The 14,658-nt window shown below is 38.5% G+C and overlaps 2 protein-coding genes across 2 annotated transcripts in view; both read left to right on the top strand.

Annotated features, from left to right (window-relative positions):
• Positions 1-3,049, top strand: part of LOC135934448 (uncharacterized) — a 56,422-nt gene extending 53,373 nt beyond the window's left edge. The window contains exons 5-8 of the mRNA XM_065476193.1: positions 601-734; positions 1,516-1,701; positions 1,759-1,921; positions 2,205-3,049. Coding sequence (XP_065332265.1) covers positions 601-734; positions 1,516-1,701; positions 1,759-1,921; positions 2,205-2,272 — 551 coding nt within the window. The 3' untranslated portion in view covers positions 2,273-3,049. The remainder of the gene's footprint in view (positions 1-600; positions 735-1,515; positions 1,702-1,758; positions 1,922-2,204) is intronic.
• Positions 3,050-4,232: 1,183 nt separating this feature from the next.
• LOC135934443 (uncharacterized) overlaps positions 4,233-14,658 on the top strand; it is a 75,547-nt gene continuing 65,121 nt past the window's right edge. Inside the window, exon 1 of the mRNA XM_065476187.1 lies at positions 4,233-4,330. The gene's annotated coding sequence lies outside the window, so the exon portion shown is untranslated. The remainder of the gene's footprint in view (positions 4,331-14,658) is intronic.

Genomic DNA, 14,658 nt, shown 5'->3' with positions numbered 1-14,658 from the left:
TAGCCGCCGCCGTCACCACGTAGCGAACCCCTTTGCAGGTCTCCCATGTTTAGTCAAACTCAAAATTACACAATTTCTGTGCGAAAACCATTTATTCCAGCAAGGACTCCACTCCAAAACGATTAACCTCGAACTCGCAATAGGTTTCACTCGATTGCATTGCAACTCTGAATTCTCGACCTGAAAGTTCGGTTCGTAGAGAGTGAGAGATGTCTGGTCAATAAGCCAAATAGGCATAGCGCAAACAAAAAGCGCGGTGCAGAGCTCATTAAAATAAACGATATCCAAACATTTGTGAGGCTAATTATTTCCCTTCCAATGGCACCGTGTTTGTTTTCGGCGGCGCAAAAAGAAGAAGCCAAACATGTGGACATGGTGTATGTGCTGTATGGAGTGGCGGCTGAAAAGCCCGATCTCCGCAGTGCCGGTGAATGCTAATTAAAGTGGCACCAGAGTGGATACGGATAAAGTTGTTTACGGCACCGGCCGGCGCTTTAACGCTCCTCCGGTGAAAAGCTGTCCGTCCACGCTCCCCTGTGTGCGGATTTTCAGCAGCCAGCCTAATTGACTAACAAGCTGATTCGGCCCATTATTTTGCAGCCCTACCGTCCGAGGCGCCGCACATCAGCAACATGCACAGCTCGTACGCTCCAGGAGAGTGGGTGTTGGCCACGTGCACGGCCGCCAAGTCGCTGCCAGCCGCAGAACTGCAGTGGATGCTCAATGGAAATCCGGTGAGACACGACATCAATTGAATTCAATTGTTTACTGTTGCAAGAAAAATTCTTTCGTTCGCATATTTTCTGTTACTTTTAAAACCTTGAGGGAGAGCAAAAATTTACGGAGTTTTATTAAAATAAATGCTTCATTGTTATTTTTATACCTCTCTTGTTGGTATCTTTTTATTGGCTTTTTCAATGATTTTATAATAATTATTTTATTTTCAATTGGATCACGTGATAGTTATCAGGAACAGTAAAATCCTTTGTTTGGGTTTATGATTATAATATGATTTTTTATAATTAAATTAATTAATTAATTTTTTTTTTATTTTTTGAAATTTTCGAAACTGCTGGCATGAATAATTCCGTGAAAACAAATTCTCACATAAATAAAGATTGACTTAATATCAATCATGAGGGTGCAAAAGTATAAGTATAAAACCCAATATTTATTGAGATTTATATGATATGAAGCTATATGAAAGCTATTATATGAAATAATGAATATAATAATGATGAGCATTGCACTTTTACACTGTTACATTTTCCACTTAAGCTGTTGTGGAAGTGCATCACAAATTTTCAAAGTAAAACTGGTGATTAGGTGTTAATAATGAGATATTTAAACAGCTATTCTCATCTTCCTAGTCAAAATAATTTAGCACACCTATTTCCAATGCTTATTATTCTTGTTTATTCTTGCAGTAGTCAATACAATAAATACATTGGATAGAAATATTAAAAGCAAGAAATGGCAAACAGCTTATTACGAGTGTTTTTTTTTTCAATATAGGTGGACCCACTGTGGGTGACGACTTCAATAATTCGTTCTAACGGCATTACCGGCGAAGACGACGATGACCTCCTGATGGAAAGCAATTACTACGGTTTGGACGACCGGAACAGCCCGATTGCTCATCTCCTGCCGCACGTGGATGAACCCCATCTTGAGGCAACCAAGAGCTTTATCAGATTCCAGGTAAGGGAGTTATTTTAAATTAACAAGGTTTTAGTATCACAACATCTTCCGCTCCAGGCTAGCCCAAATTACTTCACCGGGCCAAAAAAGGAATTCTCATTGCGGTGCACAGCCACCATCCATGAGCACACTTGGCGGGCTGAGCGGAGGCCCACTCTGGCAGGCCTGGGTGGAAATCAACGCCTTGCACGGCACGAAGAACCGCACAACGCCGCAGCAGGTTGATATTCTTATCCATTTAAATAGTTTTTTCCACCGATATATCAAAATAGTTTTCAAAAAATAATTAGCCAACAAAATAATCATATTTTATGTTGATGATTTGGAGATAATACAACCATTGTAGCACAGTTGCCGTGCAAATTGCATGCTGAATGAAGGAAAGACAACTTTGCTTTTTACCCTTTCTATAACTGTTCTTTAATTAGACGTATAACTCGAAATTTAATTATTAAAATAGCACACCAATATCATCCTAACAACGTTTTTATCTCACCATATAGGATGCTCGCTTTCACACTTGCTGATTGTCCTACTGCTTCGAATAAATTTTGGTGCAATCTGGTCGTGATTTGCTGGAGACAGTGTTAAAGTGTGAACGGCAGGTTGAGGCATGCTGACAGGACTGGAGCTGAAAGGTGATTTGATGTGCAAGAAATGGACGTGCTGCTCATGATTGAAAGTTTAAGGACGCTTGTGGTGTGAAAAATGGCGAGAAACAGACACAGACAGCCAAGAAATATGATGAGTGTTTGCGTTTCTCTTGTTCGTTCGTGTTTACAAGACAATTCATGTTAAATCCGCAACTTAATGAAACATATTTGATTGCTGTCGCTTCTAATGAACGTTATTTGACCCTCGGCTCTCAGTGTATAAATTTATATAATGTGAACACCTCTCCAAAGCAATGCAAGCAACCACAAATACAAAGCAGTCCCCATTCCAAGCAAGTTTTGTTAACCAAACGGAAAGTTGTATGCAACAATTGTACCCCATAAATCAACATGTTCATACGGGACTGTTTAATCACACTTTTGGAGTATTTAATTTAATGCACACGCAATTAAACAACATCAAAGCAATCAAGTATAAACAAAAAATGGAATAAAAAGCTCAGAAACACTCAGTTTATGTGCGACTCAGAAGCACGGTTTAAAAGATGTTTGATGATCCAGCAGAACGACAAGAACTGCACTTTGGGTCAAAACATTGCCCTCGAGATTAACCCATCGCTGTATCAAATCAGTGTGAACTTGTAATATCCCACAATCCCCCATATGCCACCATCTGCGAACAATGTTTTTGTGCCAAATCTAATGCTGTCCTAAATAAAATGAAATAAATACAATTTCTTTCTGAACTCTTTTTTTATTTCTAGCATATCAAACATTTTAAACTATTTGCGCTTAAACATAGCGCAGCGAACTTCATCACTGTTTTTTATCAGTTACTTTTCAATGGAAAACTAAATTTCCAAGGCATTAAAAACTCAAAAAACAATTATTTTTCATCATACATAGTTTTTATAAATGCAGGATGTAGTGCAACTAAAAAGACTTTATTCTTCAAACCAAAAATTGGTTGCTTCAGTTACTTGATAATCATGATTTCCTTAAATATAAATGTAGCATATTTTTTAATTGAACGCTTCATAAATACAAGTTTTTTGTATAGTTTCCGCATTATCTTTTATTCTACTCAATGGCTCCTTATTATTATTATACCTTAAATTCATCTCATCAATATTAATTAAATACGCTGAGTTTGTTGACGTGCAATAAATTTACTTATTTTGCGTAAAAATGGCTAGTTCGCAAAGAAAATAAGAAAAAATACTTTTAAAATGATTCTGTACTGCAGAGCATTCATTGACATTTAAATTGATCAACAGCATTTTGTTCCCCACATCATTCTCAAATTTTAGAATGAGCGAAAAAATATTACTGGGATTTTCACATCCCGCTCTCTGTTGAAAACGGAATTGCACTCCCCTGAAAAGTTCTACCCCTGGCCGAGGGTGCTGCTTTCCAACGGAGGAATCGATTCTACCTAAGCGCAGCGGTATGGTGGTGCACTCTGTTGAAATTTGCTCCAAGGAATCGCTGCTGATGGAGCAGCCGCTTTGACAGATCCGCTTTAAAGGTCCTTAAAACCGGAAAAACTTCCTTGATGAAATTATAAATCACTATTGAATCAATTGGCAACTGTCCTCATTTCTGTTTATTTCTCCATAACAAGTCCTTATTAGCAAAATAAATTGGGCCACACAAAAATAGCAAATGGGATCAGTATAACGATTTCTAAAAAGATCCAGTTTTAAGTGAAATTTTGTTTTCACAAAAAATTGGGTTTTCTTTAGCTAATGTGGACGCGATCAAATTTGTCAGTCACTGCCTAAAACACTATATTGATAGATAAAGCGGCGGTATTCGAGTTGGGCAAATTGCGCGGCTGATAACAAAGTGGAAGCGTGCGCAGAGGCACCGCGCTCATGTTAGACGCTCTGCTAGGGCCATGTGGAGGCAGTGCGGGTTGCGGCATCGAACGGGGAGCACTGCCGTGCATGCTTCCGCGACACTCGCTCCTCAGGGACAGCCACGGGAAACCAGCAAGGAGATAACGCACCACGGTGAGTACAACAACCCGTAAACTAACAAATTTGATTAGTAGCCCGAGGGCTCTCATCCAAACAACAACCTACTAGAATACACAAAGTCTAGAACTCCGATTTGTTTGTTCTTAATTGACACAAAGCATGAAGTTGCATTTAGACGAAGTGCGCTGGGTGGTTGCAAAAGACGCTGCTAAAAACGTCGGTTAAAAATTAGTAAATAAAACCTTTAATTCTGTGGTTGGAAGTAAAAAAATCCTGTTAGCCTAAACCAGACTGACTACATAAGTCAGCCTTGAATTCAACCTCACTGAGGCCAAATTATTTTCTATATAAAAAAATTGTTCAAACCTTAAATTTTGCTCAGATTGAGACAAAAGTATAATTTATTTTCAAAAAAGGATGTAACATTTGTCATATTTAAAAAATAATCTTTCCCAAAATTATTTTGAAACAATTTTAAGTACAAATTTCAATATAACAAGAATCTCATTTAACAAAGTGATTGAAGTTTTTTTTTTAAAAAAAAAGGAAAAAATAATCATAAAAGCCACTCATCATATATTCATAGTTAGCAATCCGGCAAATCCGTGGCCCCCAGGATGATATCCGGCTTAAAAATCAGTCTGAAATGTGATTTTCAAACTTTGTATAAATGTTGCAAAAAGTTTCCTCATTCAGCTTAGTTTTCAGGGAAAGATTGATATTTACGTAAAAGAAATGGTCTTGAAAAACAGCGGAAGCGTGATCGCATTATTTGCCCTTTTAATCAAAAGAAAACTCAGCAAAAAAGTGCGCTCGTGTACCCTAGATAAAAAAGCCTGCTGATTTTGCATACATTAAACTATTTACGAGGTGCGAAATGGGCCAACATTTTAATACGCCACCTTTTGTTCTTCGCTTGTCCTTTTTTCTCTTCGAAGAACCACACGCAGAGCCTGGCATCTGTTTTACAGCTGTAAATTTACGCACGCCGTCAGTTGTAAAGTGCGAGAGTTTGTTGCTCGGACCACCGCAAAAATAGATCAGAAGAGGAGCCGTTGGCGTCACCCAGCGGAAAATAACAAACATTTGCAGCATACGCACGCAAATTGTGGCAGTGGCGTGCCTGAGTCTCTAATTTACGAATCGACACTGGCTCGGCTGGCTCCTCTCGCAATATCAATTGAAATTGAAACGGTTACAAGCAATTGAATAATGTGAACCTAAAACGTATGATGGTAGCAGTTAATTATGTAAGACGCAAAAACATTTCAATATAAAATTAGAAATGAAAATCATCAGGGCCATGAAAAAAAACTGATTTAAAAATCACATTGAATCATTTCTATAAGACCGTCTTAAAGTATGAATTCTCTTTTATTGAAAAAAGCCAATAATCAGTTGTAGTTAGTTCCAAACACCTGTATGAGTCCACCTTATCTCAACTCATTTATTTGAAGATATTCCATTTTGTTCATTTTATCAAAAGGATTCTACACTTGTCAGCACGTATAGCAATAGCAGGATTGTACCAAGAGCAAAATATGCATCCACAGTGACAATGTTTTCCTAACAAAATATATATTCCAAACAAAGTCAACAATCATTATTGACGCATGAATGAGTTCTGAGACTTTTTGCACCGTTTCAATAAGGGTGTGAAGGGCAAAATCGATATTTTGCTTGAAAACTGAAATAAAAAGTCTAACAAATCTCATAGAGGTACCACATTTATAAAGATAAATAGTATGAAAATTTTTCAATAACCACAAAATCAACATAAAATTAAGAATAAGAAAATATTTATGGCCCATTCACGCCACTGGTTGAAGTAAACAATGGTGAACTTGGATGAAGCGACTTACAAGGCCGACGCAATTTGGCCCTTCTTTGATGCTGCGCGATCTTCCCGTCAGTTTGCGGACGTCGTAAATTAGGCAGGCTGTTCGAAAGTGTTTTTAGCAAGACGACACTTTGCGAGGACGGCTGCAGGAAATTGCGAAAGTGCGCACGTAAATATGCATAAATGCTGTCACACGACAAATTGAGGCAAAACGCATAAATATGGGACTAACATTTCATAATGTCCGAAAGTTATAATATCTGAAAGATGAAATTAGGGAAACATGGGTTTCATTTCGGTTGCCACGCAATAAATACAACAAAATAAAATTGAAAATAGTGTAATTATTAAAATCTGTCACGACGCTATTTTAAAATGCGATCTAATGCCAAATTTACTTAGTGTTTGTATGATGCAATAGCGTGTTTATTTACCAGGAAAAATTATTTTTACCTATTCATGAGAATATACTTGTCAAGTAAATTAAAGCATCAAATTTCAACCAACGAGGAAAAATCAGATTATTTCATTATCTTCCTCGAGTGAAAATTTCAAATCACGATCTATACTCATCTAACTGATTTTTTAACAATTTAATATCGGCGTTAACTCGCAATCTGCACGATAAAGTTCAAAATGTGGTAACGGTACTTCTAGAAATTTTATAAACCAGCATCATCAGTCTTTTGGAAAGAAGAAAGCAGTTAAAAATTAAATTTTTAGGTCAATTTAGCCCACATGGGCAAACACAGTGCAGTCATGCACAGCTGAACTAAACAAACTAACAGACGATTGGTTTCGCGCATGTGAATTTCATTCAGACCGCTTATGCACGATCTGTGGCGAACAAATATTTATATGGTGATGCCGCCGGCCTTCTGCATTGAAACGAGAGATTTTCCTCACAAGAGAAAGCGTGTGAGGAAGATTGAGAGCGGAATATAAACTAGCTCATATTGCAGGAAATTCTCTGCGGTTTTAAGTTCGGGATACTTATGTTAGGAATATAATGAAATTCACTCATAACAGGCTCTTAAAAGGTTCTCACTGTTGTATGCTCTTTTATTTTTCTGAATCCAATGCTGAGAATTAATAATCACTGTGCCAACTGTGCCTAAAATGTATTTATCGTAAATATTAAAATCTTGGAAATTTTATTTACTTAGGTTGGTGCAAGCCTGGCAAAAGGTGCTATAATTCCTGCTCACCTTCTGAGAGTGAATCTATTTCAACGGCGAGCGCAAAACACTTAATTTACATCAGCAAAATGCACCTGCACGCGAGAGGCAATTTTGCATCGTAAAGTGCGACGGTTATGCAAGACGCCGAGCGCCTGTTCTCGTTTCTCGTGAGCGCGCTTTAAATGGAAATTTAATTTTTGCTCATTCGTCCATATTAGCGTGCTTGCCGTGAAGGTGATGAACGCAATGTTTTGCTTAATGAACCGTTTGTGTGCATGTGCTTCGCAACCTAATGAGGTCGATTTGTTCCTGCTATGCTACTTGCAATTAAATTCAGGGAATCAACAAACAACGTCAGCTTGGAATTTATATGCAAAATAGATTAATTTTCTTTTTTCAGTACTACAGTATTTACATTCAATAACAGTTTAATATTGTAACCAGTTTCATTGCTTGTTAGTTTTATGAAATAGTTAACGGCATTCTTATAAGTCAAATTTATATTCAATGTTTTTATACAAATATTAAATTATGCTCCTCAAGCAGATTACACCTAGAAACATGATACATTTTTGTTTTGAAATACCATCAATTGTGTCCAGCGTTTTTAGAACAAGATCGAAATCAAATCGGTCATTTATGAAATCATATGGCAATGAAATTCATTAGTCGAATGATTTTTTTAATGCACAGTGGGTATTATTGATGAGTAACTTACTCAGTATATAGTTTGACTGATTGGCAGTACTTTGGATTATAATAATGTATTTTTATAATTAGACCTAAAATTCATTCAAACATGAAATCAGGGGTTTCTGTAGCCCATTGCATGAAATTTAGGGATTTCAGTTAAAAATACATATTATTTAAAATAATATGCGCGCTCTTCCCGGTCCTCGGACAGGGATAAAAAGAGCAAAAAATTATCGACCTTAAATTTTGTTCAGTCTAAACTGGTTTTCACATGAAAAAATATTTCTTGTCACAATAGCTCCAACATAAAATCAATTGCAACGTTTTATTAGAGAAATATTTAAGTTGCTTGTAGCAGGTCATTGAATAAGGAATTACTTTTCCTAGAACATTCATCAGAGATGAAAATCAGATATACAATTTATTATACTAAAGCAAATGTCGGTTCCCTTACATAATTGTTTATCCTAAGTCAACCACAAATGTCTTAATTTGTTTAAAGCTCCCTTGGCTTTCTGTGACAGATTTCAGATGAATAATACCCATCAATTTGCACTTGAGCACTGCACAGTTAAAAAAAAACATCCTTGATGCCTTGAGTTTAAGCCGAATGGCTCAGAGTAATTAGTTTGCGCAATGTTTGCCTTGTTGATCTAGGTCGACCTAAAAGATCGTTTTTCCGCACGCATCTCTTGCGATTCGATACGCGCGGCGCAAGACGTGAATCAACGAGAGCAGAGTACCCTTTTAGGGTCGCCGGCATACAGCCGGCACGTTGCCTCTGCGAGCATGTATTAACATGCCGGCATACGAGAAAGAGGGTTGCGACACCGAGAGCACAACATGAATGTTTATTGCAAAGCATTTTGGGCCCCTGCTTGCCCGAGTCTCGCACAGTAGCAGCAAGAGTCGGTCGTTCTCGGTTTGGGTGGCTGCAGATAGACACGAGTCGCGCTCCCAATGTGCTCTTTCTGCTCAACGAGACACACACTCACTCACGGCAAAATGTGTCTGACCCAATTCGAATGGAGGCTTCAGCCCTCTCATTCAGAATCAATATCGCCACTGAAGAATTAATGCGGCTCTCAGCGGTCGACCGGGTTAACTTTTACTATCATTCTATCCAGCTGCACAATTACGAATATAATTATTGGGTTTTTAAAACGAGGCTAAAATTTCACTGGAATTTCAGTATCGTGTTGTTTTCTAGTAAGCGTATCGTAAATAAATCTACGTGGTGCGATGGTTGGTATAGATAGAAAAACATTGTTTCCCTCTTTAGATACTTAATTATACTCTCATGCAAATGCAAAGTGCATACAGAGGGGAGCTTGTTTCTCTTTTACCTCCCTAACGAGGAAAACAAGAGCTCGTTGTCACCCCTAAAGCAGATGAAATAGTAAAAAGCAATAATTTTTAATCATGCTTATTTATCAATACCTAGCATTTATTTCTAACAGCGATATTCACAAATGGCACGAAACCATTTACGTTCTTCACTTGACAAGTTAATATATCCAAACAAAAATGCCTATTAAATTCTTGTTAAGTAACTTCAGAAGACTAAAATGCGACAAAACTGGTTCAATTTTTCCGAAAAAATACCTGACTTTTCATTAAAAAAATAATAATAATAAATCATCGTTATTATAATTGGAAAGCTTGCTGTGACGTTTATTGAAGTTGTATACAATTTATTTCCTGCGTTCTTAATAAGACGACACAAGCCAAATCAAAACACCATTTTGTTTTTATGATACTGGTGTTCTTCGTTAGTCATTTGGCAAACACAGCGTGGTGTTTTGTTTAGCTGACGGTGCCAGCAGCTGTACTGCAGACGAGGCAATGGAGCAGAGTCGCAGTGCGTGCGCGACTTGCTCCAAATTTCAGACAATGCGTCCTCCGCATTAATCTGCGGCCCGAGAGTTTTCCCCAGCAGCTCTCTCCTTGCCAAAAACTCGATAAATAAGGCCGCCGTGTATTTGTACTCAGCAGGCAAAAGGGTTGTGTTCGTCGCCGTTCTCTCGGGACGCGCCAGGCCCTCTCTCGCTCGCCTTTCATACACCTCCACACTGATGATGAAGGGCGCGCTCTATTTTTCACATTAAGTTACTTGCGAAAATCAGAGATGTGAATGGATAGTTCTCGATGGATTCTCTTCTTTTTCGTTTGGCTGCCGACCGAGTTGCAAACAAACACCGCTCCTTATACTTGTATATTAAATTATAATTAGGGAATTTCAGTCTATACAGCAATGAGAGGCCACGAGAGAATTCTCGTGACAAATGCATGCAAAAGAAACTTGAACAGTGCATGCTATGTACCACAAATCAATGATGGATACAGCCCGGAAACTATTTGAGGTTTTCTCATTTTTTTAAATAAGGTCAAAAAGATTTACAATTAAATGGCAGTTTGTTTCCCAACCCACCATGTTTTCTGTAGAAACATAGTTTGAGAGCATATAGACTCACAAAGATGCCTTGAAAGGCAAGAGACCTGCCAATTGCGGAAAAAAAATTATGGTTTATAGCTATCAGAAAAATGCAAATGTGGCGAACAATGCGAACAAAGGTAGTTTTATTTGAAATGTTGATTTTTGCTTTACTGTCACAGATGAAATTAGAAAATGGAAATTTTCCTTTTCAAATAAACCAGAGTTAATTTATACGAAAGCGGTAAGAAATCTCAGTGGAGATTCTCAGAGCGAACAGCAAAATTAGATTATGGCACGATTTCTCGTAGAACCAACTCAATCAGACGAGTTGCGCCTTCTGCTGATTACCCAGTCTTGATTTTTCGCAATCAATCACCTCAGCACTGCTTCTCTCTGCTCCGTCTCGCACTCAGCTGCGCGCCAAAGTGTTGGTGCGACTCTCGCGCGCGGATTCAATTTGCAGGCTCAATTATTTCGAGAGCAAAATTCCACGCGCACCGTTAGCAAGCGCAAAGCTTGGTAATTGCTTTTTTCCTGGTTCAAATTTTCTGTTTTGGGGCGCCTCTCAGGCTGACGGCTGATGCCAATTAATGCACATTATTTGCTGCCTCGCTGTATTAATAATCGGTCTCCACTCGTCCCAGAACGCATTAAATATTTGCCCCAGGGTTACGGAGGGGATTAATTGGCTCTTCTGTAAACTGAAGAGAGCCAAGTTAATGAAACGAATGAAACAGAATTGAGTTAATTTGCAAAGGATGAAATTTGTGTTCGTGTAAAATTCAAATCCGAAAGAGCCAACGTTATTGCTTGATTAAAGTATCAAAGGAAGATGATGTAAAGCCGCAATTCAATCTCCTCGCTCTTAATCATATAATCATTTTTCCAACCCCAGGAAGTTCAGAGGATAGATATATTAGTAATGTGCTCTTTAGATGGTGGGTTGGCTGATTGTGAGTCGGCGTAAAAGCATTCATATTCTACGCTTCTCGCGTCGTCATTTTGTTGGTTTGTCACTCTCATAGCCCGTGGGCGACAAAGAAAAAATGTTCACAGCGTGTCAGCGAAAGGCAAAACGTGTCCCATTCATTGTTGCGGCTCGTCACGAAATCATGTTCCGGTATTTCAACACTTTCAGCACACGCACGCCACGCGTAAATCCGACCGCTTCGCCTGCTGCCGCCGGCATTGATTGACACTCCATTCGACTTTGTGCTGAATTTACAAATGATGTGAGAATAGGCACCGCCAGAGTTGATTTTGAAATCAAGGAATTTTCTCATATTTATCTCATTTGTGCCTTGTTCTCATGAAAAAATAATAAAATCGTGAAAAATGAAGTTCAAACAAAATCGGAGATACACGTTGGATAGCATTTTATATCATTTGAAACTTGCGACAGTTAAATACTCGCTAGGAAATATCTTAAAGGAAATATCAGCAAGAAGAGCAGTGCCGAGAGTTCTTGTTCTGTTTCCTCTCATGGGCACTCTCTGCGCCTGCCAGAATATCATCGCAGGAAACCCCTTTTCAGTCGCTTTGTGCGCTGTGCTACACACATAATAATGCAAAGTAATGCTTTCCCGCGCGAAAGAACGCACTTGCATGCGGAAAGAGAGTTTAAAGGAGATTGTTTTGCGTGCATGCGAGACTTCAGAGAAAAGAAGAAAGGAGAAAAGGCGAGAGGGAAAAGTGCTCTTTCTCAGTGAAAAATGAAGCGAGGAGCGCGTGCCATCCCGTCTGTGCAGAACGCGTTTCGTGTGTATTCGCGATGTTGTTATGAAAAATGCCACTGCTTCCTTTCACGTGGGCTGCAGAGGAAGGGGCAAAGAAAAGGTTTACTTATCAAAAACGATAGAAACGGCAGAAGTTCAGTTCTTGGAAGCGTTCAATTTTTTCTACACATGATATTTTTCAGGAATCCGTCTCAACAACAGAAAGTATCATATTGTATAAAAATACTGCAAATAAATTAGTAGTACACCTTTTCATTATTATTTTTTCCGTTTACTAAACTTCAAACGTGTGGGTAGTGGGGTGGCCAGTTGGCCACGCTGGGAGAAAAGGAAAAAACCTCAAGAAAGATGATTTGTTTCTCACTACGCGTGCACAAAATAGATCAAATTTACCTGAATAAATTCCTGGTATTTAATAATTTCCTGTTAGAATCATCAGAGGTGATGTACTTGTGAACAAAAAATAAATTTCCTAATTAACTAAACTGACCTTCAATAATTGCTCTCGTATTCGATTTGAGTCTTGTAAAAATATTGATGCTTTTATTCAATAGTTTTTTGGTAAGAATCTATGTGTCCAATTGCTGTTAAAAAAAGAGTTTGTAAGAATGATGTTATGATTTATTTCAAATTGTTGTTTTTAACCACAAATAAGAATCTCAATATCATTTTATATCAGTTAAAAATTGCGATTGCATCTCTTGTTTAAAAAGACAATGCAATAAATGCAAATTTTGTGCTACATGTTTTTTGCATCTATTTTTCTCTGAAAGCGGCGAGTGCCGCACCTCTGTTGAACGCATGAAATGGAAATTTCATTTGTTTTGCTCTCAATTCAGTAAACCGTGTTGCATAGCAGCAATTTATTCCAATCCTTCAACACGCACTGCATCCACATTGCACAGCACTCACCGTCAGTAACAGCATTGCAAACCCAATTTTCCTGGTAGCAAAACAGCCTAACCAAAGCGGGCACGGGACTGCGCTGTGAGCAATGCAATTATATTGCCTCTGCACAGAGAGTGCCGTCTGAACAATGCACTCATGAAGCGACCGCGCGTGTGTGGCGCACACTGTATATTTTATGCAGGTATCCTGTGACTGGGAGGCACGGGGCGTGCGAGTCATTCGTCGGTTTGCTGTAAACACACACGTGTAGCTCGCTCCGGTGCTTGTCAATTCGAGCCTGGCAGACATTCCGCGAACCCTCTCGTAGGGGATGCGGATGAGGGAAAACCGACGTGCCAATCACCGCGCCACTCGTACAGCAATCAAACTGCGCGTAATTTTGCCTGCGCGGCTGTCAAATAAATGTGCTTGCTCGGGTATTGGATGGGAATGGGCCGCATTACACGCACTTGTGCCTCATTTGCATATTGCACGTCTGCCAGCCCTGAATGAATTTTTTAGAGACTCTTTAATGTTTTATGAAGAGGGAGAAGATATACAAGTCATACCACAGCAACTATTATAACTATTATAACTTGAGTGCAAAATTCTAGAATACGATGAAGTCATAACAGTTAAAAGGTAAAATTTCAAAATGCTGAGCACTCGATTGGAATTCTTCATCTGCGTGATGGTCGGGAACATCAGTGCATAGAAGCTGACACTGATTTTCAGAGGCTTGAAAAATTATTAATTTCCTGATCGTGCTCTCCTTTTTCAATTGAGGCTGCTGGCTCCTTTTATGAGTGAAAATTTCCGTTAGACCACAAGAGGCGTTCTTGTCAGTATGTTCCCTTGAAGCAATGCAGGATGCACTACTTCGCTCTATTGTTGATTTTTAAGATATTATGAAAATTATAGGTGGTATTCCCATCCAAGTCAAAGCACAAAAAAATGGTAAATGGTCAAAAATTAATATTCGAATAAGGAAAGGCTACAATTCTAGAGGAATGCCGATAAATCAGGAAGAGGTCATTGCGCCTGTTGAAAATCACTTACTGAATACAAACAAGAAATACGGTGAGCCAAAAAGGTTTACAGGCAAAGAAAACTATTTTGCAATTATTTCATGCAAATGTGTTTTATTTTACTCGCTGTTGTAAGTTCTGCATGTAGCTAATTTTTTATCGGGCAATGTTTGTGACCAAACTATATTGACAAAGTTAACAATATACTGTAGAATCAAAACAGTCAGCGTTGACTCTAGACAAATGTGGAATACATCTCTTGACGATGTTTTTTCTCTAAACCTTCAGGCTGAATCTGCTGGATACTAGGCAAATTGAAAATTACACGTGCAAAAATGTTGACATCTTGATCGAACCTCATGGGATGCAAGTAAATTAGTCGTCGTGAATTATAACACACATAATCACTATTGAATAATGCAAACGACTGATTGAGAGAATACACACGCACAGTTTAGAACCCATTTCGTCACCGCGGATATATGTTTCAACTACACTCTCATCGTTACTTGCTATGGTGCGTTTGTAAGTTTAGCCTCTTGAATTTTTCTGCTTGAG

Source organism: Cloeon dipterum, chromosome 1 (assembly GCF_949628265.1).
Source record: "Cloeon dipterum chromosome 1, ieCloDipt1.1, whole genome shotgun sequence".
Taxonomy (NCBI): Eukaryota; Metazoa; Arthropoda; class Insecta; order Ephemeroptera; family Baetidae; genus Cloeon; species Cloeon dipterum.
This window is presented reverse-complemented; position numbering and strand designations above follow the sequence as displayed.